The sequence below is a fragment of the Dendrobium catenatum genome, unplaced genomic scaffold, assembly GCF_001605985.2.
Source record: "Dendrobium catenatum unplaced genomic scaffold, ASM160598v2 fragScaff_scaffold_1598, whole genome shotgun sequence".
Taxonomy (NCBI): Eukaryota; Viridiplantae; Streptophyta; class Magnoliopsida; order Asparagales; family Orchidaceae; genus Dendrobium; species Dendrobium catenatum.
Genome location: NW_021320060.1, coordinates 463,346 through 490,627, shown reverse-complemented (window position 1 = coordinate 490,627; position 27,282 = coordinate 463,346). Strand labels below are relative to the sequence as shown.

At 33.3% G+C, this 27,282-nt stretch overlaps 1 protein-coding gene across 2 annotated transcripts; it reads right to left on the bottom strand.

The window, feature by feature from the left end:
* Positions 1-5,873: 5,873 nt before the first annotated feature.
* Positions 5,874-26,250, bottom strand: LOC110094175 (shaggy-related protein kinase theta-like). Of its 2 annotated transcripts, none has more exons than XM_020819339.2 (13): positions 25,936-26,250; positions 18,503-18,779; positions 18,346-18,438; positions 17,899-17,958; positions 17,535-17,807; positions 17,364-17,438; positions 10,202-10,258; positions 9,946-10,086; positions 8,829-8,879; positions 8,632-8,727; positions 8,475-8,558; positions 6,433-6,535; positions 5,874-6,338 (listed from the first exon to the last, which is right to left on the bottom strand). In XM_020819339.2, the coding sequence occupies exons 2-13, from the start codon at positions 18,686-18,688 to the stop codon at positions 6,277-6,279; spliced, it is 1,281 nt and encodes a 426-aa protein (XP_020674998.1). In that variant the 5' UTR covers positions 18,689-18,779; positions 25,936-26,250; the 3' UTR covers positions 5,874-6,276. The 2 variants fall into 2 exon arrangements, with proteins under 2 accessions (XP_020674998.1, XP_020674996.1); XM_020819337.2 differs by having other exon boundaries at positions 18,503-18,763; positions 25,936-26,249.
* Between the last annotated feature and the right edge of the window lie 1,032 nt (positions 26,251-27,282).

Here is a 27,282-nt window from a genome sequence, read left to right as displayed (position 1 = left end):
TTTGCACGATCATTGAAGGGTCTTCCTCTAATATGGAAATAGTATTGAGGTCTTCTACAGGGGAAGCTCTCTGAGGGATATCTTCGCTCTGGAGATCAAGATCCTCGATGCTCAAGATAACTATTGGATGTGATTTAACCTATCTAAGATAGCTGATTTATGCTATTTGTTGATCTCTGCATATGATGCTGACTACTGTTGGGGTAAGGAACTTCATCTTAAGGTGAGGGATAGAGGAGATGATCCCAAAGATTAATTGGAGCGGCCTTCCAAAGATAGCATTGTAAGACGATTATGACTTTACTACAATGAACTGGATGGTGTGTGTAGTTTATCGAGGATATTCTCTAAGTATAACTGAGAGACTGATTATCCCTTCTGCTAGTACAGATCAATTGTCAAACTCATATAGTGAACTTGCAGCAGACTGAAGCTTTTCTTTGGTAAAATCTATATTGAGAAAAGTTGAATAAAACAAGACATCCATGAAGCTTCTATTATCCACAAAAATTCTTTTGACTTTGTAACACGGATCACCTATCCCCACATTAATCACAAGCGAATATTGATGAGGAGTTTTTACTCCCTCCAAATTAGAATTTTCAAAAGTGATAAAATGATTAATACGAGCCTTCTTTGGCATCGAATTTTTATCTACAGCTAAAAAGACGTGATCAGATAGTAAGGTGTCTTCTGCGATTGTCTTAATTTCTCCAACTATTATTCGATTATTTACCAGTTATCTCTATTGTCGATTTTTCCCCCCAGTGGGATGAGCTTCCTCTCGGATATGTGGGTCTCGAAAAAATTGTCAAAGATAGCCTTGGTGAATAAGCTTTCAATCTCATCCTTGAATTGCCTACAGGCTTTGATAGTGTGGCCATGACTACAATGAAAGTGATAGTACTAATCTTGATTTCCTATGTTTAGCTTCAAAGGATTCGGCCAAGTCACTGTATCTTGATCTCGAACGACCATCAATACATTTTCTTGATATATGTTGAGTGGGGTATACTACTTCTCCTGCCGAGATTCTTATCATGGCAATGGAGGCATAGGAGGCAGATTATTTTTTCCTTATTTATTTTTTTTATTATCCATCCCAGGTGCACCCTTGCATTTTCCATTGGTCTGCTTAAACTATTTTTTGTGAGCATTTATGACTTCATCTATCGAGATTTATGCCTCCAAATGATGAATCTAGTTGGCATATAAATGAATTGTGTCTCACATGAGTGCCAAATAGAAGGGGATGGAGGCCTCCGAGAAAGACCCCTCTCAATAATTCAGGATCTACTCCTAGAATTTATCGAGCCTCGGTGGAAAATCATTAAAAATACTCCTTCAACAACTTTCCTTCATTTTGGAAGATCCGAAGAGGTGGGAAGAATCCTTAGCAATTCTTCGATTGGCTATGAACAGTTTGATGAATACTTTGGCCAATTTGACGAATAAGGTGATCTTATGGATGGAAACCAATAGAACCACATTCAAGCTTGTCCTTTGAGGGTAGTAGAAAAAACCAGACATAAGAGTGCATCTGAGGCTCGCTGGATATGCATGATGGTTCTATAATGATTGATATGCTCATATGGGTCGAATGTCCCGTTGTAGCACTCAATGTTCGGTAGTTTGAATCCAATCAAAATGGGGTACTGAAGAATGACTTCATTTAGAGGTGATGACTCCTAAAAGTTCCACTATCAAAGAGTTTGCATTACATCTCCTCCAGGGAAATCTTCTCGTATTAATCTTCGCAGTTCATGATATAGGGCATTGCGATGGAGCTGAGCAACGTGCGATCGAGTTAAGTCTTATGGGAGATCTGAAGGAATGCGAGGTTGCCAAGTTGTGGGTGAAGGATGGGTAGAACTTGTTGTATATTCAAGTTTATTTTCTTGGTGTTAATATTTGTTATCATCAAAATCATAAGACTAGGGTCCAGATTTGCAACATGGGGCATCCTTCTCCAAAATATCAATCATTTGTATGGCTCACTGGTGCAGAGGCTGAGGATGGAGAAGAAGAATCTGATTAATTATTTTTCTTAGTGGCTATTATCGTTGTCTTTTATTTTCTTTTAGTTTTTCATATCAATAGGAGGAAACAAATTTGGTTGTTATTATTGTTATTGTGGCATCTTTATATATATTTATTATTATTTATTTCTTTTGCTAATAGACTTGGAGAGATCCCCGTAGTAATGATTATGGTAGTTGTTATATTGAGATAGTCATGAAGCAATTGTCAATATCTAATGAGAATAAATCCTATGGATATTTGATGGAGATGGATATGGAGAATAGTGAAAAGTCTGAATAGGTTGTTAAACTTAGGCAAATGTCTGAAGGCTAACTAAGAGGGGGATGAATTGTTTATTTAAAAAAAAAACTCTTGATAAATTTTAAGAAAATCATTTTAGATTTTATGCGAACAAAAATTTTCAACCACAAAAATTAAAATGCTGAAAAATAAAAAAGAAGAAATAAAAAGAATACAAATATTTATAGTGGTTCAGTCCAATAAGACCTACGTACACTCCCTGAATACTCCCTCTTCAGGTATTGTATTATTACCAAAGTGACTCTCTTTTTTCCCCCACAGCAAGACGGAGAAGCCTTTACAATTTTTCTCTCTTCCACCAATCCCCAGTGTGGCAAAGTATCGTCATCCTTTCACACCCTCCAAGTGTCGGCAGAGTGTCGTCATCCTTTCACACCCTCTAAGTGTCAGTAGAGTATCATATCTTCTTCAAATATCTTCTCTCAATCAACTAGAAAAAAGAATGGAAGAAAGTGACACAAACACAAAAGATATTATTAGCTTTGAGTAACCTAGTGAATCTTTCACACTCCACTTGCAAAAACTCTCTCTCAAAAACCCTCCCAAATCACCCTTTCACTTGCTCTCTAAGAAATCCTAAAAACTAAATTCATCCAAGTCAGTTTCTAAGGATTTTTTATATGAAAGACGTGAAAAACTATCCAAAAAATTGAAAGTTGCAATTTTGTACTTTAGATGTCGGGATGAAAACGGACCCGTTCTTTTCGTACTCTAGATGTCATATGTACGAAAGTTTCTTCGTATAGTACGATCAGTTCAGAAAGATTTTGATGATCATTAGGATGAACTTTTGCGTATCTATTTCGTACTCTAGATGTCATTTGTACGAAGGACTCTTCGTATAATATGAATAGTGCTTAGAAAATTGTCTTCCCCATGGTTAGTTCAACTGCTCGTTGGAGGAAATAACTAAACAGATCGTCCCGTACAAATTAAAATTGTACAGTATGAATAGTTTTTTAAAATTTATAAATTTTTAACACTCCCCTACTGTGTGTGTGGTTACCCAATACAATCATACTCTCTTAGTCTCAATAAAAATAAAAAATACAAACACCATTTATAATGAATCTTATTCTAATATGATTTGAAGTCTTCAACAGTCTAGAGTATGATTTCTCTGAAATGTTAGTAGTACACACAAACAACAAAAATAATATATCCAATATATGTTAGGAAAAACAGTAATTAAAACAATAATATTTGGAATCATCAAAAACATACATGATATGAAAAACATGGTTATGAAAACTAAATTGCAACAAATAGTGTTCATGCACAAGTTATCTTTATTTTATTTCTTTTAATAGTTTTTATTTTCCTTTGAGCTTATTATGATTTAATGAAAAAGTTTTTTATTTCATGATCCCTTTTTTTTTTTTTGTTCTTGTGCAGTTTATTGTTTCTGTGTTGTGTTTCACTTGCATTTGACAATATTTTTCCCATACTTAAATGTTATATTCTTTGCTTAGCACTTGCACTTTGATTGCTTATTTAGCTAAAATAAAAATAACAATTAAAAATTATGTAAAATTAATGATAATAATAAAAATCTAGATAATAGTTTAAATGAACAATGCATAGAAATTTATAATTTTATAAGCTTAATAAATAAATAATATAGATCTCTTAAGTTATTGACTTATTTTGAATTTAGAAACTATACACTAATACACTAACTAATGAGTTACATAACTAGAAATTGGGTTGGGGAAAAGAAGTGTTAGGTTAAATTTTCATAGTAAATGTAAATATGTAATTAGTGATCTTATTAAATCCTTAATCAAATTAATTAGGGTTACTGAAGAGATGAATATAAATTGATATTCAAAATCATTAATTTGTATTCCAAGTATGAAAAGAGAATTTTGAATAATCACAACAAAAAGTTAAAAAAGAAAAATAAGATAGGGTAAGTGAACTAATAGACTTCTAGTTTGACTACAAGCATAACTTATGTCTAAATGGTATATTAATCATATCCTAAATCAGAAGTTAGTTTTACGCATACACTTGTAGTGGATAAGTTCAATGCAAGTAATAGCAAGGATGATTGATTGGGCTAATTATTATGAGCTTTTAAGTTAGAATTATAACTTTGATCATTCGAAATTACTTCTAGTGTGTAATGTATTATATTACATTTAGTAATTTAAAATTACACACTTTTTGTTTTTGTTATTAAGCTAATCAATAGGTGATTCGATTGTTGCATGAGGATATGCAAAAGTTTATGTTAGAGGAAATTTTTTATGTAAAAAATTTTACTATTTATTGTATTTAAATTTAGTGAAAATGTGGTGTTTTAGTAAATATTGTGTAGGAAAAGCTTAGGGAAAGGAAAATTAAAGTAAGTGTTAAACCAACACCATTGTGCCTTCCTTTTAGCATTGCAGATCATCATCCACAAGGCCCTAGTGCCTTGTCTGAAATTTATGGCACTAGTTGTTTTAACATTTTAAGGAGATCAGCATCGTGGTGGAACCAAGGTTAGCATCACAAAGTTGCTACATCAGAAATCAATATCGCAACACTTCAGCATTAGGAAATTGAATTCCATAGCTCCAAGCTTCATGACGCCATAGTGCTAAATTGCACATTCAAGGTTCGCAACACTAGACTTTTACATTGCTGCGCTTGAGCAATTGCCAAGTAAGGAACCTACATTTACTCAGCCAAAAGACATGTCGGTTACACCATTAATTGTGCTAGGTCAGCCCAGCACCATAGTGGAACAAGCCGACAACGTTGAGGTGCTTATTCATCAATATCAATTTTTTTCGCCAGTCTCTAGACAATTGCTTTTCATTTAGTAGGATAAGTAATGCATTTATATTAGAAAATAGTAGTTTAATAACAATTAAGCAGAACACTTCCACATGGGATTGACACTCTTCTCTATTACTTTATTACTTCATTTACATATATGCTTGCATATTTAATTAGTTTTATTTTTTTATCAAAGGAAACATAATCATATTCATATTTCACTCTTGCTTTATGTGTAGCCCCCGCATAATAAATAAAGAAATAAAATTTAATAAAAATTAAAGAAAATAAATAAAAATTAAATATAATGCTAAATGCTTTCAAAATTTTATGGATATCACATTAGGTCATTCTTGACTCATAGTGATGATCTCATGAAGATTAGAGGTGATTTGATATAAAAATTAAAAAAAATACCCAAAGAGTTAATAAATAAATTGATTAATGAATGTGACAATAAGCATTACTTGTATTTCTTTTTTAATACTTATGTCCTTGGAACACTCTTCTCAATGTTCCTGAGAGCATTTTGGTTTAGAACTGAGTGGCATATTCTTACTGTTTAAAACAGCTTTTTAGTATCAAAATTAAAATTTTCGTACTAAAAATTTGTTTTAAGAAGCAATAAAAAAACCGTCCCAAACGAAACCAAAATTATACTCACTTGACTATGCTCATTTCCAATGTTCTTATCCAGTCTTTTTAAACACAATTTTTCCAATAAATGCAGCATTTACAAAGAGCATAAAAAACAATTTCAATATGGAAAATACATTCAACCACCTCTATGATTAATTTAAAAAAATATGAACGTATCATTAATCCTTACAAATAACCCTAAGATAATTCGGAAATGCAACCAAAGTCAATAATCAAAGATCATTACAACATTTCAGAAGACCAACTGAAGATCTTCCAAATTTTCATAAGAACTACAGAGGGGGTGATGGGCCAAGATAAATAGATAATCACAGATCGTAAAAACAAATGACATACCAATCCATGATGAATAATTCTTTCCAGGAAGGCTTCGCTTCATATCTCCACTTGTCAATGGTTCTTCCTCTTTCAATGTGTTCAATGAAAATTTCATGAAGGAGCCAATCCCTCTCTCCATTTCTCAGAAATAGTCAATTAACTGCTCATATCCATCAATTGTTCAAATTAGGTCATTGCATGCTCAGGTATGAGTCGCTGAATCAGCTCAGGAGAAGCACCTTCGAGCTCTGCAAGGCGAATTTTAATCAGCATTGTAGCAGCTTCAGATATGATGCAGAGATAGGGTGATCAATGAATAAAGATGCTGATGAAATTCTTGACCTTGTGGCATGAAATTGAATAGAGGTGGAAGAGAGCTTCCATTGGGAAGGCGGGTATTCGGATTTCGTAGATCGTCGAAAAAATGATGTGCACACGCATCTAACTGTGGTTTCCATGAAAAGAAAATAATCTCAAAGAAAATTAAAGATGAAATGTCAAAGAGTATTTGCATTAATATAAGTTTTGGTATGTAAACCAAACAACAAGAATATATGGAACATATATAAGAGGTAAAGAAAATGATAAGTAAATAGGAAAAAAATATTTTTTTCTAATCATTTAGAAGAACACAGCAACGCATAGCACATAGAACATTTTAATATAACTTAGCTATGTTTGTATGAAGTGGAATCATTATATTCTGATATATAAATAAGGATGGTTTGAAAAATCAGATGAGGTTGATTAGTTCAACCGATTCAACTGTAAATCGGTTATCCGTGAAAGACTTCCTGTTGTGTTGTAAGAAAAATGCTACTTGAAGAGGAGAATAGACTAAAAGATGAAAAGAAAGATATGTATTCTCTTAATGACCTTTACATAGTACATGGTATACATATATGCCAAATATGATACAGTTGTTCAGTTATAGATGGTGAGATCGTGGAAGTTCCATGTTGATTGTTGAGTAGTGGAGAGCAGTTTTGTAAGATGTGGAAGGCAGAGTCTGCAGCAAAGTGAAGTGGTGACCAGCACAGGAGTCTTGCTTATCAAGTGCCGTAGAACTTATGGTTTTAACACCGCCCCACAAATTAATGGGCCAATGATTGGATTTTTAATTTATCACGAAGAGAAATGAAGCGAGAGGGTGGAAGATGTTTGGTTAGGATGTCTACTCGCTGGTCAGTGGAGGCAATGTGATGGACTAAAATTTCTTTGGATGAGATACTATCTTTGATGAAATGATAGTCTATCTCAATATGTTTTGTTCTATCATGAAAAGTTGGATTGCAGATGAGAGAAGTGCTGACATATTGTCACAATGGATTGGAGTTGGTGCAGAAAGGGAAATGCTAAAGTCATGGAGAAGGCGTCATCGCCAAACTATATCTGAGGTTGCAGAGGCGAGTACAAAGTATTCAGTTTATGTGGATGATTTAGCAATGGTAGGTTGTTGTTTCACGGTCCAGGAGAGTAGTGTGAGGCTGAGATAGGTGTAAGAGCTGGTTGTGGATTGGTAAGCAATGGTGGACGATGCCTTTGAGATATTGAAGTAGGCGTTTGAGTTGTTTCCAGTGTTTGTTCAAAGGCTTATGCATGGATTGGCAAAGAAGATTTGTGGTAAAGGCAATATCATGATGTGTTATGGAAAGGTGCTGTAAGGATCCAATGATTTTCTGAAAGAGAGCAGGGTTCGAATGGAGTTGATCATTGTCAGGTGATTTCGATGGTTTGAGGGCCAAAGGAGTTACAGTAGGTTTGCATTCTTACAGACCAAACTTATAGAGGAGTTCTTGTGTGTATTTCTATTGATGAAATATATAGCCATTACGGGTGTATTTTACCTGAATATGGAGGAACAAGGATACCGGGCCAAGGATCTTGAGTAGGAATTGCTGTTATAGTGCAGAAATTATGTTTGAGATGCTTGTTGGATGATTGTCTGTGATAAGTATGTCGTCTACATAGAACAATAGGTACATTAAAATGATGTTTTGTTTATACATTAATATACACTACATCGTCTGGTTCAACCCCCAGTTGAACCTTAAACTTCTTTCGATTCAATATTCAGTCTAATTTTCAAAACTTTGGAATAAGAGCTGCATTGTAGGTTTATATGCTTATAAAGTAATGAAAAATATGAACATACAAAATGATTTTGTAAGAAGTTTTTTCTATATAAATCAAAACCACTTTCAAAAAGTTAAGCAGTAGAAAAGCGTAACAAAATAAAGGATGCTGATGATGCAAAATAGTGCCACCATAAGAGTCGAGTCATTCAAACAAGTAAATAAACCGAGGTTAGTTTAAAGCAAAAAAATCATCAAACTTATTGAAGGAACGAACATACATCAATTCATCAAAGTTGAAACTCTTACAGCTTTATATCGCAAACTTGGAGAGTACTGAAGCAGTCTTGATACAAGATCAACTGCCTCAGGAGGCATTCGTTTTTGAAAAATCTACAGTGCATACGTTTGTTGCTCAGTCAATAAAATTCTTGACATGAAATACCAGCATGATTCACTAACAGACCTTGTGCCAAGGATGAGCTTTGATCTGAGGGAATTTAAACTCCGTGTAATTTGGATTCATACATTTGATCTCTTCACGTGTTGGGGTGCCCAAAATCTTGAATAAAAAAAGCAATTAATACAAAATTATATGCTAAAAAGTAAAGAATGAAAAGTTAAAAAAGAATGAACTAAAATACTAGAAGAATGTTAGTAGACCTTGATAATCTCCACCAATTGATCAACTCCACTCTCTCCAGGAAAAAGAGGCTGCATAATTTCAGTGTTTAGTATCAGAAAAAAAAAACAATTTAATCTACAAAAGGAACATCATAAAAGAGAATTCAAGCAATTCTTTATCTCAAACCATAATTAGTGTCGTTAAGAACTAAGCAAGGAATAGAAATAACAGCCGAAAATGAGGAATAGAAGTCTTTTCCATATAAAATGTTAACACAAGGTCAATGAATTTGGCAAACATCCAGCCCCATTCAACGTGCAAATTTTGTCAATTATGACGGTGTTAATTTGAAATCCAATTGTTGGGTTAGATAATCATAATCATAATCATGGAAAAAAAACAAGTTTAAAACAAATGAGAAGGAAATGCTAAACATTAATACCATCAGCCAGCCCGCCCAAAACCTCTAGTGTAGTTTCCCTCAAAAATCAAATCCGAAGGCCCCTTTGGACAACTATATCCCCGTTAAAAATCTCTAGAAGCCCTTTACAAAAATTCACAGATAATAGGTGTCAAACAATGTCCCTCAGTCATGCCAAACTAAACCGGGTCCAAATAATAATGCCTTTGAGATAGAACCATGAGATTTTGATGAGTTTTACCTTCATCCTATAAAACAGTTCCCCCATGCATAAGGCAAGCTAATGGGACGATAATATGAATGCCACCTGCAGTGCAAATATATAAAGGTCTAGTGTAGCAACCCTTTTAATCAAAACTGCTCTTCCAAATGGGAGGGATAATGAACAATGGGGGCAAGCACCAACATAAAGTATGAATCCAAATCTAAACAAAAAACTTGATACCAATTAAAAAATTAATTAATTAGACAGAAGAATATAATAACTAGATTTGTTGTGACAAAATACACAACGTTGGCATACAGTACCTTTTGATGAATTATATTATCTAATAGGTCATGTTAAATATTATTTAAATAATCATGTAAAAAAAAATCTAATAGGTCATGTCAATAGAATATGAAATATCATCTTCATGATTATAATATGTTTCAAATCAAGTATGATAGTGCTAAATTTGTAGACAATATAAAAAAAAAATATTACATGATAATTGCTTGCACAATACTATTACCTGTCCTAAGAGAAGTTCAGCAAGAACGCAACCTACTGACCACATATCAATTGCTGTTGTATATTCTGTGGCTCCAAAAATTAATTCTGGTGCTCTATAGTATCGCGAGCAAATGTAAGATATATTAGGCTCCCCTGGAACCTGAATCACAGTAAAATTGAGACAAATCATGAACCATGATAACATAAAGAATTGCAAAATACATGACAAATCATGAAACCAGATAACAGAAAGGAATGCAAAGTAGATAGCATACCAACATCTTGGCACTGCCAAAATCACAAATTTTTACTTGATGAGTCTCAGGATTAACCTGCAAGAGAAGGGGGTTGGGGTGATTGGGCAAGGCACACAATTGTTAAATCTGTAAGGATTTCAAAACTTAAAAGAAATTTGAAGTTACTAAATAAACAAATCCAAGTAAAGAATGTTCAATTTTTCAAGGTGAAGTCCATCAACAAAAAATGAGATTTTCCTCTTTAAACAAGAAAGAGTAATAATAGCTAAAAAACGGAAGAAGATTTCACAATGTCTTATAAAATTTAATAATTTAATTTAAAAAAAAAAACTCTCCTTTACTGAAGTCTTCACAATGCTAAAAAACAAACTTATTAAAAGGCATTGCCAATATTATAGCCCGATGAGAAATGTTGGGTTAATGTTAGGTCAACACCCATTGGATGAATGAATAAAATTTGCGTTGAATGTTTATAAAGAAAAAATGGTAGCCCTATGATAATATCGATAGAAGTTAATGAAAAAGATTTTAGAAGAATGGATTTAACATTTCATGCAGCACTCAAATAAGAACAAATAAAAATTGAGGATTCATTAACTCAACAACAATTTGTTGGGAGAAGGATGATGATGATAATGTCGCTTCATACTGACTCTCCTTCTGTGGTACTATAGCGCATTCATTTTGTCCTATTGTAGCATGTGCTTCCTGGAACAGTTCCTATAGCTTACTATTCTATACCTATAGCAAATTTTAGCTCTAAGTGATGGAGACAAGACTATTCAACAATGTTTTGACATCTTCAGTCCTAGTTGTAGTTGTAGCCTTTAATTTTTAGGCAAGGTCTTGAAAATCGGACCCGACATTTAACCAATAGAGCAAGAGGTTCAAGGTTCAAATGTTGAACCGAATAACGAAATAAATATAAAAATATTCGAATATGACTTAAATGTGTAACAATGATATTTTTACTAATCTAATATATGATATTTCAAATCAAGACACTTCACCATTAAATATTTTGAATACAATTTTAAATCAAATTTCGGGATTTGATTTTTTTATTATTTATAAGATATTCAACTTAAATAACAATAGTATTGAACATAAAAGTTCAAAAAACATAAACTAAAACCTCTAAACCTTTTATAATAGCTATTTGATCAAAATCAAAAGTTAAAAATTGATCTGTATTTGAACCAACTGGTTCATAAAAAATCGGATTGGTTCACCGATTCTCCAATTCAACCACCAGTTCCAACCAGTTATGATCAGTTCTATGTAAAAACGGTTTTTGGATTGGAAAGAGCAAGATGAAGGATATGTTCAGGCTGGATCAACCCTATCCGGTCTGATTTTTAAAAACATGTTCTTTAGTTGTTGTAGCAACTTCTTATTCAATAAAATTTCTAAATTCAATTTCAATCTTACATGCATAATGGATGTGTGATTCTTTGAAGTGTGATACAAGTGCATTTCAGAGGAATCTCCATATACTAGTATGATGACTGAATTTTCTTCACTTGGTGAATTCTTTCCGTTATCTATTTTCTCCTAAATATCTTGTTATTAGCATGCTAGAGTTCTAATTTTGTTCAAATTTAATGCAACTGTAATTTTAAATTTTAATTGTGATTAAAATTTTATATTTTTTGTTGATTTTTTATGGTTCCAATTTCTCATTTCATTGAATTTAGTTAATCATTACATTATTGTTGGTGTTCTAATGTTTGTATTTTATTTTTACAGCTATGAATAAGAGTTTTGTGTATTTAGTAGTTTTTAATCAATGGATCTTAATTTTCTTATGTGATATATATTCAACGCATCATTTTTTTTTAACGCATCATTCTAATTATATTAGAAAACATAAACCCTAAACATCCTTGCATCAAATCAATATCAAAGCTTAAGGTTAAAAAAAAAAATCAAAGCTTAAGGTTGCATCGCCATGTCAACATAAAATACAGCATTTAATTGAGGTCAATGAACATTAAAACAAAATTTGCAAATCAAATAAAATCTTGCAAGCTATGATTCTATATAACCACAATCTTATTAAAATGCGGTTCAAAATTATATTTTTACACTCAATGGAAGGTATAATCTTAGAATTTTTTTAAATTGAATGATAATTAGGAAACTTTCTTTGGAAAATATAATCACTCAAATTCCCAACTCATGTGTCAAATCAAAACTAACCGGACATGCTCAATCATTTTAGAGAACTTTTGCTATTAAATTATTATGAAAACTTAAAGAGAAATACTTATCATTTGATAAATACAGAGATCAACTACATTATCAATTTAAGAAATGCAAGCAATATACATATGATGTGTTTGAGTACCATGAAAATTTTATAGTCCTTACAACTAAATATTATGTCTCTAAACTTATCCTATTCTTTGTTTGGGAAAGGTCATTACACATTGGTTCATCCAAAGTATTACAAGAGGCTTTACACACGGCTTTAGTTATTAAGATGCATTATAATCATTCTAATTTGACTATCACACTCATCATCCATGGCCCTACAGAAAAAGTATTTTCCATTTCTAAAGCTTGTTGCATGCACAATTGAATGATAATTAGGAAAATTTCTTTGAAAAATATAATATGTCAAATTCCCAACTCGTGTGGCAAATCAAAACTAACGGGGCATGCTCGATTATTTTAGAGAACTTTCGCTATTAAATCATTATGAGTTGAAATGAACATTAAACTTGAAGAGAAACACTTATCATTTGATAAATACAGGGATCAACTACATGATAAATTTAAGAAATGCAAGCAATATAAATATGATGTGTTTGAGTACCATGAAAATTTATAGTCCTTACAACTAAATATTATGTCTTTAAACTTATGCTATTCTTTGTTTAGGAAAGGTCATTACACATTGGTTCATCCAAACTATTACATGAGGCTTTATTCAAGGCTTTAGTTATTAAGATGCATTATAATCATTCTAATTGGACTATCACACTTATCATCCATGGCCCTATAGAAAAAGTATTTGCCATTTCTAAAGTTTGTTGCATGCACATAAACAAAAGAACCATGTATCATTGAAGTTGATCCAATTGAATAAACAATAGTTCATAAATATTCATTAGAGGATGTATTAAATGAAGAGTATAATTTGCAATTACAATCTAAATTTATATCTAATGTTATTGAAATTGAATCTTCACTTACGTTGAACCTTATGCATAAACCTGAGCATATATTTGAACAAGAATGAATATTAGAGTTTGAGAAAAAAATTGAGCATGAGACAATATCTAAGCCTGAACATATAATAGGAATCGAATCTCTATCTAAATGTGAAACTAAACAATTATATCTAATGAAGTTAATAAATTAAATGAGGAATCTGATAACATAATTTTTAATTAATATCTTTCAATATAACACGTGTTGAATGATCAGCCTGGAGCTAATTGTCTATAGTTCTTGGTTTTTTTACACAAATTTATTTAAAAAAAACACTTTGGAGAGTTAAATTTCACCTATATTTTAAGTAATCTATCAATAACTAATTCCTAGAAATAAATCTAAAATTTAGAACTTATGTTTGCTTAATTCTGAAGGTGCATAATTCATCAAAAGACATATTTATGCATGTTAATTTTCTTTATGGAGGTTGTCTGTCCATATAAGCATATCATAATATCAATTGTTTTTAATGTCCTGAACATCTCATTTTCTAGGAATTAGTAATAGGTCATTATTAGGATTCTTTAGGACAATAGTTTTGTTGCATTTTTATTACTGGACTATTTTGCATGATTTTCTTAAGAATTTCACAGAACAAAGACTATTAATTGTGAAAATTATAAACTTTGTATTGAATTATTGATGTGAACAATAGGAACATTGAGCTTAACTTAGAGATAAAATAATGATGCATTTAAATTCAGAAAGCCTTCCTTTAGGAACCTTTAAAAAATTAAATAGAAACAAGGCAAGGGCATATAGAATTTTGCAATATAATAGAAAATAAGCATATAAATTAGAAATTCTAAAATATTTTAGTATTAATTCAATTTTCGATATGTCTAATTTGACATTATTTCATGAACATGCCTATTCCATGGATTCTACTATTTCCAACTCACGAATTTGCATCCAACACTAACAAATGATTCTACATAGCTTATTCCTAAAAGCTATTTTGAATGATAAGATTATGTCCATTACTAATGGTGAGTTCTAGAGATATCTAATATATTATCATGACCATTGTTTAAAATTGCGCAATATGAGGCCCGCCTTAACGCAACTCTAGTGAAAAATGCCTCGAGGCTTACGCCTCTAGATTTTTTTATGAGGCTTGCGCCTTGGCTTGGCTGAGGCCCGCCTTGAGGCACGTCTCGCCTATCTTGCTTGAGGCTTACGCCTCACCCAATTTGTATATATTTGTTGTTAAAACTAACATAAATCACGCATTCATGTACATTCAAGTGTAACAACTTCCTCTCAATTGTCTCTACCTCCAGCTTGCGGCCTTCGTCCCAACCAACACCGTCGTAGTCGTCATCGATAATCACTTGAAAGATGCACATCACAACCCTAAAAATTTTGGAGCAATAATCTCATATTTATGTTGAAGAAAATATTTCTAAAAGATGAACATGATTGAAATAAATTAAAAAGAAGCATATTGGGAGATATTCGACTCTATCGAATGAGGCAAGTGATAAACCAATTTGTTATGATGACAACTCAGATAAAGACCACCTCAGTGATGACAGTGCAGATGATTTCTAAGTTGTTGCCAACTATTTCAGCTTTCATTAGGAATTAAATGTAAATGATTAAAGAATTGAGAAAGAAGAAATTTGGAGTTGAACTTGATGTTATATGATACTTTTATGCAATCTATATTTAATATTGTTTTGCTCTTATAATATTTGGATTTTAATTCTATTTCACGCAATTTATCACTTGTCACTTTATATCTTGTGCAATTTTTTATTTCATATGTATGCAAGTTTGTTAATTCATAATTCAATAGGAAGTTACATAAAAAAATCAAATTTGACTTTTATTATCACTTAACGCAATTTTTTAATTTTGATGCTTACGCCTCAAAATGCCTTGAGGCTTACGCCTCGCCTCATGAACAAAAAACGCCTTAAACCAATTGCGCAATTTTAAACATTGATCATGACTAACTTTTTTTTATGACTCATGAATTATTTTCCAAGAATTAAAGAACTTATGTATTGATTTGCCAAATACTAAATTCTTCGGAGGAAGATTAATGCGAATTATCCTTCCATGTTATTGTAGTTGCAATACTATATCAAGTCTGTTATATCCTACAGAACAAAGCAATTCCTGTAGCTCCCATGTATGGCCTGTAGCAGCTTGTGGTTCCTGTAGCACATGGGGTTTATTACTATAGCAAAATTCAACTTCAAGAACTGAAAAAAGGAATTCTTCAACAGTTCTATGACTAAGTTGTAGCCTTAATTCCATAGTTGGTAAGTATAATCTTATGTACACTTTTTACAACTATATTACTGTTATATGGAGAATTTTCTGCAATTTTGTATTGTAGGCAACTAACTTGGGAACGATTGAGACTTACAAAAATATTATTTTGGCATGTAATTGCAACTTTTGATTCGATAAACTATCTAATTCAAAGTTTTAATTTTGTGAGGTCTTATGTTTTACATCTTCGAAGGTGATGCAAGTGAGATTACTTATTTCAAAAGGATATCGTCTCATTGTACTAGCATGAGGTTTGTTTTCTCTTTATTTTTCTGAACTCTTTCAAGCTTAGTATTTTTTTTTTTTAAATATATAGTATTCGATTCCTAGAATTCTTGATTTTATTCAAATATGATAACCAAAATTTTAAATGCGGTGAAAAAATTCAATTGTTTGTTGATTTTTTGTGGTTCTAATTTACCATTGATATCTTTGGATTTACTTAATTGTTGTTTTTTCGTTGGTATTTTTTTGTTAGCTCCTAAAGTGAGTTTTTTATGTAATTACTAGTCTTTATTCTATAAATCTTAACTTTGTTGTCCAATCTATATATGTATATATATATGTATATATATATATATATATATATATATATATATATGTATATATATATACATATATATATATATATTGCATCGTTCAAGTAACATTTAAAAAATTAAACCCTAAACCATCCTACATAAATCATATAGAAACAGGTTGCTTGCAAAAGATTAACTATTTATTTCCACTTTAATGAACAAATAGCAAGGGCATTACAGACAGATTTTCTAAAATGAATGGATGATGCAAAATAAAGGATTTTGGCATTGTAATAGAGTTCAAAAATAAAAGTGCATACTTCTATCTAATTCTAAATTAATCTATTGATTCTAACATTGACCCAAAATTGCAAGGCATGGCATGAAACGGCAAAGCGCATATGCCTGCAACAAACTGCATCTGAATTGACTTTATACAACAACAACAACAATAACATCAAGTTTTTGTCCCACTACGTGGGGTCAGCTACATGAATATTTTTTCTCCATTGTGTCCGGTTAAAAGTCAAATTCTCGATTAAATCTAACAAAGACTCTATAGGAAAGTAAATTTATATAAGAACAATAGGACTAATTCCAATTACAAGGCAAATTACTTCTAGGATAGCCACATTATTATCATTATCAACCTTTCATCTTCAGAGGCTAATAAGTTAAATAAAAAGTTCATAAATTAGAATGCTCTCTAAGTATTGGGCTAGTCAACAAAGACTATGCTACAATGATTTAAGTTAACTAGTTTGGGCTAATACATTAGGTTAAGCAACCTTAGGCTAAACAATATGCATTAGATTAAGCCATATATGAGAATGTATTCAAGGCTACACAAAGCAATTCTCAAGTGGACTAAATGAGTTAGCATAGAAGCTAAAAAAAGGGAACAAAGAAGGCATAAACTCATAATTAAAGGGGTTCGCAAGCTGAAGCCAAGACTAATTAATTAGAGGCTCGCAGGGAACATACATGTTGATTCATTAATTAGAGGCTCACAGGCTGAAGCCAAAACTAAATCCTTTACCTTTATAATTAAGTAAATGAAAATAGAGACGACCATAAACTCTTTCTATACCCCTTCACTGTAATAAGAATCACGCTGTTATGCATTCAATCAAAATAAATTAAAAGCTTACCAAGAGATTTTGAGGCTTAATATCACGATGGCAAACCCCTACAACACGATGAATATAGGAAAGAGCACGACATATCTACAAAAAAGACAGTTGTTCATAAAAAGAAAACATATTTAGACATGGAAATACCAAAAATTTATCATAGAAAGTCTCAACCAGTTACCCACACACCTGGTATGTGTAAAGTTGCGCATAAAGTAGAGGCATGTGTTGTTTCATCCTGGCAAAATACTTTGAAGCACGATAAACAGTCTCAGGGACAAATTCAAGTACAAGGTTCAGGTATAGCTCATCCCTGTCAGTTGTTGAAAAGAAGTGATGCTTTAATTTCACCACATTGGGATGGTTCAGCATCTGCATAATTTGGAGCTCCCTATTCTTATATCTCTTATCCTGCAATACTTTCTTAATAGCAACTGATTCCCCCGTTTCCAGACATTTAGCCTGAACAAAGCAACAATGGTCAGGAAGACAATTAAACAGGTCGCAAATGATTGACATCAAAAACCTCCAAACATAGAAGAATGCTTAGAACCTGGAAGACAACACCAAATGAACCAGTGCCAACCACACGCTCCGCCATGTATGAGATTGTCTTGCATTCATTAGTGAACACATTCAATAAGAAACTATTCAAGCTGTATTTTCCAACTAGACAACATTTTAAGCTTAGAAATGCATGCTCAAGAAAGCCAAAACGCTAATGTTTTAATAGAGAATTACGGTGACCAATTCCTAAAAGAAAATGTAACCTTGATCCAATGAACCATAGGAAAAATAGACAACTTGAATATTAGACAACCCAAAAAATAAAAACAAGCATCTATGCTGAAGTAAAGCATATTAGATACAGAAATATCTAAAAAAGAGGTAGATTTGGAGTTTGGCAAAGGGAAATCATGGAGTAAGTAAAAGTGCTTACAGTATATGATTAGATTATTAAGATAATACTACTAAGGTTATTATGAGAAAAAGATTTCACCTGCTTTGGCTGTCCATTCCGACCACCTATTGTTGTTGTGATTATCTGACCAGTCTCTGTTAACTTTCCTTTAGCCATCTTGTTCTCAATATCCTGAACAAGAAATCTTAATTAAAGTTCAGGATTGCACACAAATTCAAGATGATTGATTGGTAACCTTGACATTGCCATCTGCATTGTCATCTCGCATGGTTATCTCAAGCACCTCAGCAGGAACTTGATGGAGATCTGCTTCTTGAGGCTTAGACATAGGGTTGGTAGAAGATGTACTAGCCATAGCATCCAAATGAGTTGAGGCTGTTTGTAGCTCTGCCTCAGTACCTTCATCTTTATCTACTTCCATATCAAATTCTGAAGATACATCCCCTCCTACTACATCTTGCTCCACCTTCTCCTTTTTGAAGCCGGATTCCCCACCCTGTAACCAAGCGAGCCTTCAGAGCAAATTAAACAGCTTCAGAAATATACAAGCAAACATAAATGTACCGAGTAACAAAATTTAACCTATCTTGATGGTAGTAATTACAAGACACTCTCCATGAAAAGAAACAAGAGCCGACATAAATTCAGCTATAAAGTGGGTTATTAAAAGCTGCAACTTGTTTGCTCACTTTGTCCATTAGAGCGTACAAATGATGAACTTCAAACCTTTGCAGACTATGATGAGTTCTAAGCAGGAGCAAATTTTGCCCTTGAATTAATAAAATATCAGAAGATAAGCATATATAACGGAGGCTGTCAATTTCTACACTATAGAGCAAAATTTTAAAATCCCACCAATAGATATAATATTGGAATGCCACTAATCACTGTCGTATCAAGGATGCAAAACTTTGACAGTTTAAGACTTCAAAAAAATATGTTAGTAATAAAAATTTGGTAGCATTAAGATGACCTTCAGTCTACAACATGCTTAGTCTGATTTTACTTGTTTGATACTATTTCCAATATTTTGAAAACTAAATCAGACCGGCCGGTTCATGGTCTGGTTCAACCGTGAACCAGCCAAATTACCATTTCAGTTAAATTCAAAAACCGTGTTTACATCAGACCAATTTGAACCGTTGGTTCAACTGGGAAACCGTTGAACTGATCCCGGTTTTCTAGAACCAGCCAGTTCTATAAATATTTGATTTTATTTTAATTAATTTAAAATAATATGTTTTAATTTATTAAATCCTTTTAAAATTTTAAAATATTTTAATTATATATGAGCTGAATTCAACCATGATATATACATGTCATCTTATATAACATTTCTTTTTTTGAAAGTTATGTGTACTTTATACTATATAAAGACAACTACCTCAAACTCTCCCCTACGATGTGGGATTAAAAAAGCGGCATGAATACTATATGAGTTAAAATGCGAATTTGGGCTACATTGTGCTGCAAATTTGTTATAATGTATATTATAAAAATTAATAATATAAATTTTATTAATTTTATAAATTTATATATTATATTAAATATTATTCTTATTATAAATTATATTTATATTTTTTTTTTGTAAATATATTTAATGCTCATATATTTATAATTGTAATATACATATAATTATACTCATATTAATGGTTAATCAAGCTTCTTAACGCACTTTATATCTCTTTAAACTTTATATCTCTTTAAACAAGTTTGTTCAAGAGTCTTAATTGAGATAATTATATATTTACTTTTAAAATTTTATTTATTATATAATTTATATTACAATTAAATAGTTTCAATATTTATTATGTTATCTGGTTCAAACCCGGTCAGATCATTGAACCTCTCCTTCATCCGGTTCTATGTCTAGTCCGATTTTCACAACTTTGCCTATTTCTATGTTTGTGGTTTTCTTGAGAAGGATATATGCGTGGCAGCAACAAGCAAGATGTGGCTTTTAGTTGTAGGTTTTTATGATAAGAATGAATTAAATTTTCAAATAAATTGTGTTCAACGAAATATTAAAAAACCTGCAGAGTTTCATATTTATACAAACAAGACAGTCTTGAGAATTTCCAGAAATAGGAAAATTCATTTAATATTTATCCAGTCATTGTTTCTGTTTGATTTCACTCCTGTATTGTTATAAAAAAGCAGACAAAGACGTAAAAAAATGTCTAATGGGCGCTAAATAGTTTCTGCAATAGTATTCAGTATAGTTTTAAAAAGGAAACCTTAATAAATAGGGCCATAGAAGTCTAAGAACATAGGGAAGACAAGGGCAAACAGCATGCATCTTTACTTGCTTATTCACTGTCTCCGACCAGCCTTGTTAGATCAGACACAAAATTTCCTACAGTATGTTTTGATATTAACAAGCAACCACCTATGAAATAGCATAGATTCAATTAGTCAACAGATCAAAATGGTATCATTATTTTCCCCCGTATCCCTTATTTTAAGTAGTTTTTTTTCCCCTTTTTTATCCAGATATGCTAGGTTTCGAAGACACTTGATGAAAAAGTAGTCCATGAAAAATTTCTAATAGACCTAGTAGGATGATTTAGGGTAAATTTTTAACAAATAAAAGTTTAGGTGCCTATTTCATTTTGCAAAGTCCGGCCAATCCAGATCCAATCAGAATTTGACATGCAAAAGGCACTTCAGAAAACAAGCATGGAAATTTAATCAGTCTATTGTACCAGAGATAATAGGACAGGGTAGAACATGATAAATCCCAACAGTCCCTTGACCCTTGATCCCACGACCAGTATGAGAATTCGTGGAAGGGGAAGTGTTAAATCCCAGCAATTCCTTGACGCTTGATCCCACGGCCAGCATGGGGATCCATGGGAGACTCACTTAGATCATGTCGATCTCCTTCTATATTTAGGTGGCTCATTTAGGAAGGACTATATTATGGCAATTATGCATGATTTTGTAGTTATTTATTTCTTTATTAAAATATCTTGTATAGATCTATAAATAAAGATAGTTTTGTGCAATAAAATTAAGCTTTTTCCTCTCCAATTCTCTAAATTTAACAGAACCAGTTAAATGTGTCATACTTGTCTCGGGTTTGTATCCATGCTTCATATTTCTGCAGTTTTTATTGTTTTGATCTACATTGTTGTCTTGTTTTACGTAAAAAGTCAAGTCCACGACAAGGTTTCTTGATAGTACATAATAAAAGTTGCACCTTCTTCACCTTTCAACGACACCATTTCCCTTTAACAATCACCCCTTTATTAACAACAGAGCATAAGTTAGTGATTGACAGCCATGTATCCTAATAAGTTGTAAGCTTCTCAATGATTTATGATTACTTTCATATGATGTTGTGAGCAACTCACAGATTTTTAATTATTTTTTAGATGATAAAGAAGATGTAACAAAATTAAATTATATTTGGAGGGTTATAATTGTTGCGTCCTAGAAAATTTGTTGCGGTAGAGATATATGGAGTTTAGCATTCTACCATTTTACGAAGATCCAACACATAAATAGAGTAAAGATAGAGATATGACGGTCATAAAAGACACTAAGATTTTTACGTAGAAAATCCTAAGAAGGGGAAAAACCACGGGGCCTAGTTCAATTTGAATGAATCCACTAGTATTGATGGTTGAGTATAAATGCAGTATTTCCTTGGAAGGAAGGCTTTATATAGCAAATACATATTGTATAGAGCTTGTTAGATGGTATTTGTTTTTAAAAGAGTGTTGACATGTCTGTTTGATCAGTAGGATTGTATTTGAGTGAACAAGGTCAAAAAGATAGTATTCGGTGGGCGATAGTGGTCGGAGTGGACTGTAGTTAGCGGGCGACGGTGGTCAGAGTGGACTTAGTCGGTGGGCGATGGTGATCAAAGTTGTAATAGTCTGTATTTTAACTTTGCTAACTTTTTTCTGAAATCAATATAACACCAAATAGCAATCCATCTTCACAATAGTATTTTGGTTGTAATATTTTACTTACACAAATTTTTTCGTAATTTTGGGGAATCACAATTGATATCAGAGTATTATTGTTGGAAGAATTGATTGTTACCAAAGCTGTAGGATTTGATTGAGATTTGGGTATGATGGGTAGTTTAAGGTGCAATAGTTTGCATATATAGTTGAATGACATGTGATAGAATGAACTACATGATTGTATGATTTTTTTATGAGTTTTGATTTGATTTGTGTATTGATTATACGAATTTGGTTTATATTGATTTTATATCCGAAACCTTAAGGGAAATATCGGGGACGACATTTTCTTAAGGTGGGTAGATTGTAATAGCCCGTATTTGACTTTGCTAATTTTTTTATGGAATCTATATAACTCCAAATCGCAATCCATCTTCGTCATAGTATTTTGATCGTAGTATTTCACTAACAAGAATTTTTTCGTAATTCTAGGGTATCACAAAAGTGGACCGTAGTAGGCAAGCGATGGTGGTCGTAGTGGACCATATTCAACAGGCAACAGTGATCGGAGTGGACCATAGTCGGCAGGCAACGATGTTAGGTGGGATCGTAGTCAACAAGCGACAGTTGTTGGAATGTCCATAGTCAGCGCGCGACAATAGTCAGAATGGACCATAGTCGATGGGCGAGAGTGGTAGGAGTTGACCGTAGTTGGCGAGCGACGGTGGTCGAAAAGATTATAGTTGGTGGGCAACGGTGGGAGGAGGGTAATAGTGGACCGTAGATAGTGGGAAATGGTGGTCAGAAGAACTATAGTCGGAGGTGATAGTAGTTAGAATGGAATGTAGTCAGCGGGCGGCGGTGGTATGAGTTGACCTAGTCAGTGGGCGATAGAAGTAGGAAGGACCGTAGTTGGCGGGCGACGGTGGTAGGAGGGTCAAAGTAGATGGTGGGCGACGGTGGCCAGAAGGACCGTAGTTGACGGACAATGATAGCCAAAATGGACCATAATCGGCGAGCGACGGTAGTAGGAGGGTCGGAGTCGACTATAGACGGTGGGTGACAGTGGTCGGAATGACCGTAGTTGACGGGCGACGATAGTCAGAATGGACCATAGTAGGCGAGCGAAGGTGGTAGGAGTTGACCATATTTAGCAGGCGATGGTGGTCGAAAAGACCGCAGTTGGAGGGCGATGGTGATCGAAAGGACCGTAGTTGGAGGGCGATGATGGTCGGAGTGCACTGTAGTTAGTGGGCGACGATGGTTAAAGTTGACCATAGTCAGCGGGCCACGGTGGTAGGAGGGATCATAATCAGCAGGTGACAATGGTTAGATGGACTATAGTCAAGCGACAAATAGTGGCTGGATAGAAGTCCAACGAAGGTCAGTGGTCAGACGAAAGTCTGACGATGATTAGTGGCCGGGAGGTGGTTGAAGGGTTTGGTGGCAAGAGAACTCCCAAATTTCTATTCCTCTCTTCTCTTATTTCTCTTGCTTCCTCCTCTCTTCCCCCCTTTCATGTGAAGAATGGGAATTTAATTACAGTTTTTTTGGAGTGGCATTGCTAGTAAATCGGAAGAAGATTAAGGGCATGCTAGGAGTGTTTCAATGGAAGACTCATATTTATCCCCTTGATTATGGAGTATTTATCCATTTATGCGCCCAAATGATGTCAGAATTAGGCGATCTTGAATTATGTCCGACCATGAAAAGGCATATATAATTGATGCCTAACACTAAAATGATGTTAACCTATCAACTTCAAGAAAGATGGATATATGGTTTTGACCATATAGTATTAGACAAGCAAAATATTAACATTGACGAGGATTTCAGTTGTGCTTTCTCATCATCCTAACTAGGGTTTTGATAAAACATGTGCTAGGCCATCCCTGCCATATCAAGAAATGTGTATGGTATGATGTATGAGCCTGTGAGACACAACAAACATATTATTCTTGCCTGCCTACCGTACCAAGAAAGGTATGTATAAGTAATACATGGCATCAAAATTATAATTGGATTTCTCATCATGCCAAAAAAGGCAATTATAGTTCTTGCCCTACAAAATAGCACAATTTATATATGCATGCACATAGGGCTTCCTAACATGCCAAAATATTTTGGGGATATTGGACAAGGGATTTGAATTTTAGCTAGGATAGTAATATAATAAAACTTGGGATGCCTCCCCACTAACGAAGAAAGTTATGTATGTTTGATACTTGTTAGCTTCTACTTTGCAAGTAAGATCTCTTCTCTATTTATAAGCCACAAACGAACATCTTTCACATGTGTCCAAAATATGGGACTAATAAAAGGTGGTGAACAATAAAATATTGAAGGAAAGACCATTATTAGGTCAAACTCAATGTTGAAGGGGTATCATTGTAGGCAAAGTGTAGGCCACAGTTGGGATTCTAAGACCAAAATGACCTTATCAAGTCCCCAATGAATCCCCAATAGACCTAAAATAAGTTTGGGCAAGACTGCTACAAGGAAGTGCATCATTTGGGCATTACAAAGGGTCTTTATCATGCTCAATGGCTCTTTAGTTCGTATCCTAACACGAAAGTATCAATGTAGGCCCCTTGCCTTAGGAATACAAATCAAGGCAATTAAACCAGGCCCAGGTAGGCTTCCAAATGATTAGCTTGAATAGGAATGAAGGTCAAAAAAGGAAAGCATCTCAATTGACCTAAACCTTATGCATGGCACCCAATAATGAAGTGTTCAAGTCGATATGGCCTTGCCTTTCCTTTCTCGTACACTTAGGCAAGTTCCTAGCTCCCCTTTAACAACATTGGATTATATTAGATTTGTAAAATATAAGCAAAGACATAATCTTCATAGTTCATTTTCTTGCTCTATGATTTTTAGTTATTTGTTCTTATAATTTAATATGGTGTTCTGCACAGTATATTAATGGCATAATACACCAAAATACAAGAGAATTACAATAATATTATAAAGTACATCATAACATCTGATGTAAATCATAACTAAGTCCAATGCACAAGACATCAATATAAATTTCTCATCATCAAAAAAGTATTTTGTTTAATTTAAGAATGCAAATTTAAGCTAAACTAACATATATCTTGGTTCACTAAAATATTAAACAAACGCCATCAATTAAACTAGTATTATCTATGAGGAACGGGATAATTTTTCATGCCTAATTTATCTAAGAGCCATAATCTTTCTCATATTCGTTATTAAAAAGCCCATATTATTGCATTTAACAAAGTAATCAAAAGCATTACACAGCTGTTTCTACAACAGCAAATTTTTGTCGCTTCATAGAGGAAAGTAGTGGGCAATAATTTCAGAACATCGAGGCATATATAGGGCCACACAGATCCCATCCTTTTTCAGCTCTAGTCAAGTATGCAGTCTCACCGCCCCAAATGAGCTAGCTTTAACCACATTAAGCTGAGTAGAGAACTAAAGCAGCAATTATAAAAGAAAAACATAAAACCATCCGCTTTCAAATTACCCCAAACTCTTCAGAAAAAAAAAACAAAAGTAAGCCTCCCAAAATAGAAGAAAATTAACTACCTAGAAACCAACAACATAAAAACGTAAACCCGAAGTCTATATCCAATCATTGAAAGCTCAGCCAATAAAAGGTTAAAAAAGGATCTTCCATTCAGCCAACTGCAAGTCATAGCAAGCCCCCTTAAACAAAACAAGTAGAACAAGTTAAAACCTAAGAACAAGTACGAAGAAAGATAGATGGAGAGCTCACCGGATCTGAGATGGATGACCGCCCCGAGGCAAAGCTCTTGAGCCGCCGCATCATATGCATTCTGCACCAACAAATGCTCAAACTTAAAAAACCCTAATCTACTGTCCGATTCCCACCCCCTTTCTCTCCTTCCCAGAACTTGACCAAGCTAAGTCGAGTAAGAGAAAGCGAAGATGGAAGCGAAGCAAATTTGGACGCAACAGCTCCCTCCCTCTCTTTCTCTCTCTCTCTCCCTACTTCTACCAAGCAAGGAGCTAGATTTTTGGCCTTCAACCTCGCTTCTATGAGTTCTCTCTCAGACGAAAAATCTTGACTACTGGCACAATAAAAAATACTCCAGCAAGCGTGGTTTGCAGCCCGTTCATTTGCTTTGAAACATGTGCAACTATTTAGCACACATTTTGAAGAAAATTGAAGGATTCGTCATTTTCATTCGTTAGTCCAAGTTCCAACTGAGCTTAGCCAATCAAATGAGTTAATTTTTCCTCGTTTAACGATTGAGATAATCTACGCCGTTGATCGGTCAAAATAAGATCGGACGGTCAACAAGTCTTACACCGTCCTGCGGTCCGAGTTTGGGCTTTTGAAAAGAGTCCGAATCCGAATCCGAATCCGTATCGGTCTTCTCAAAGCGTTGTGGTGGGAACGCATTATTTGCATAAATCAAAAAGTAAATTTAAAACACTTATTTAAATGATTGAACGGATTGTAATCAAGGTTCTCAAAATATGATCAGACAACGAATCGAAAGAAGTGGAGTTTCACTTATCGATTCGACCGATCAAATCGGAATCGAATTGATTGACGTAATAAATAATAATATTATTATAAAAATTAATAAAATATAATAATCATATAATTTCATATAAATTATTATTAATTTATATTACATATTTAGATTTAATTTATAAATATAAACTAAGTTATTGATGGTTGAGTAATAAATGCGGTATTTCCTTGGAAGGAGGCTTTATATAGCAAATACATATTGTTATAGAGCTTGGTTTAGATGGTTTAGTTTTTTAAAAAGAAGTGTGACAATGTCTGTTTGAATCAGTAGGATTGTATTTGAGTGAACAAGGTCAAAGCATGTAATTCGGTGGGCGATAGGTCGGAGTGGACTGTAGTAGCGGGCGACGGTGGTAGAGTGGACTTAGTCGAGTGGGCCGATTGTGATCAAAGTTGTAATAGTCTGTATTTTTAACTTTGCTACTTTTTTCTGAAAATCAATATAACACCAAATAGCAATCCATCTTCACAATAGTATTTTGGTTGTAAATTTTACTTACACAAATTTTTTCGTAATTTTGGGGAATCACAATTGATTCAGAGTATTATTGTTGGAAG

What these genes read in the sequence shown, in the direction of transcription:
- LOC110094175 (XM_020819337.2), bottom strand. Translation starts at nt 25,995, where the DNA reads ATGCATATGATGCGGCGGCTCAAGAGCTTTGCCTCGGGGCGGTCATCC. An exon ending in CTGAACTTCTCTTAGGACAG is followed by an intron (nt 8,880 to 9,945) that starts GTAATAGTATTG and finishes GAAATTATGCAG; the next exon opens with CCTCTTTTTCCTGGAGAGAG. An exon ending in AAGCTCATCCTTGGCACAAG is followed by an intron (nt 8,559 to 8,631) that starts GTCTGTTAGTGA and finishes TATGCACTGTAG; the next exon opens with ATTTTTCAAAAACGAATGCC.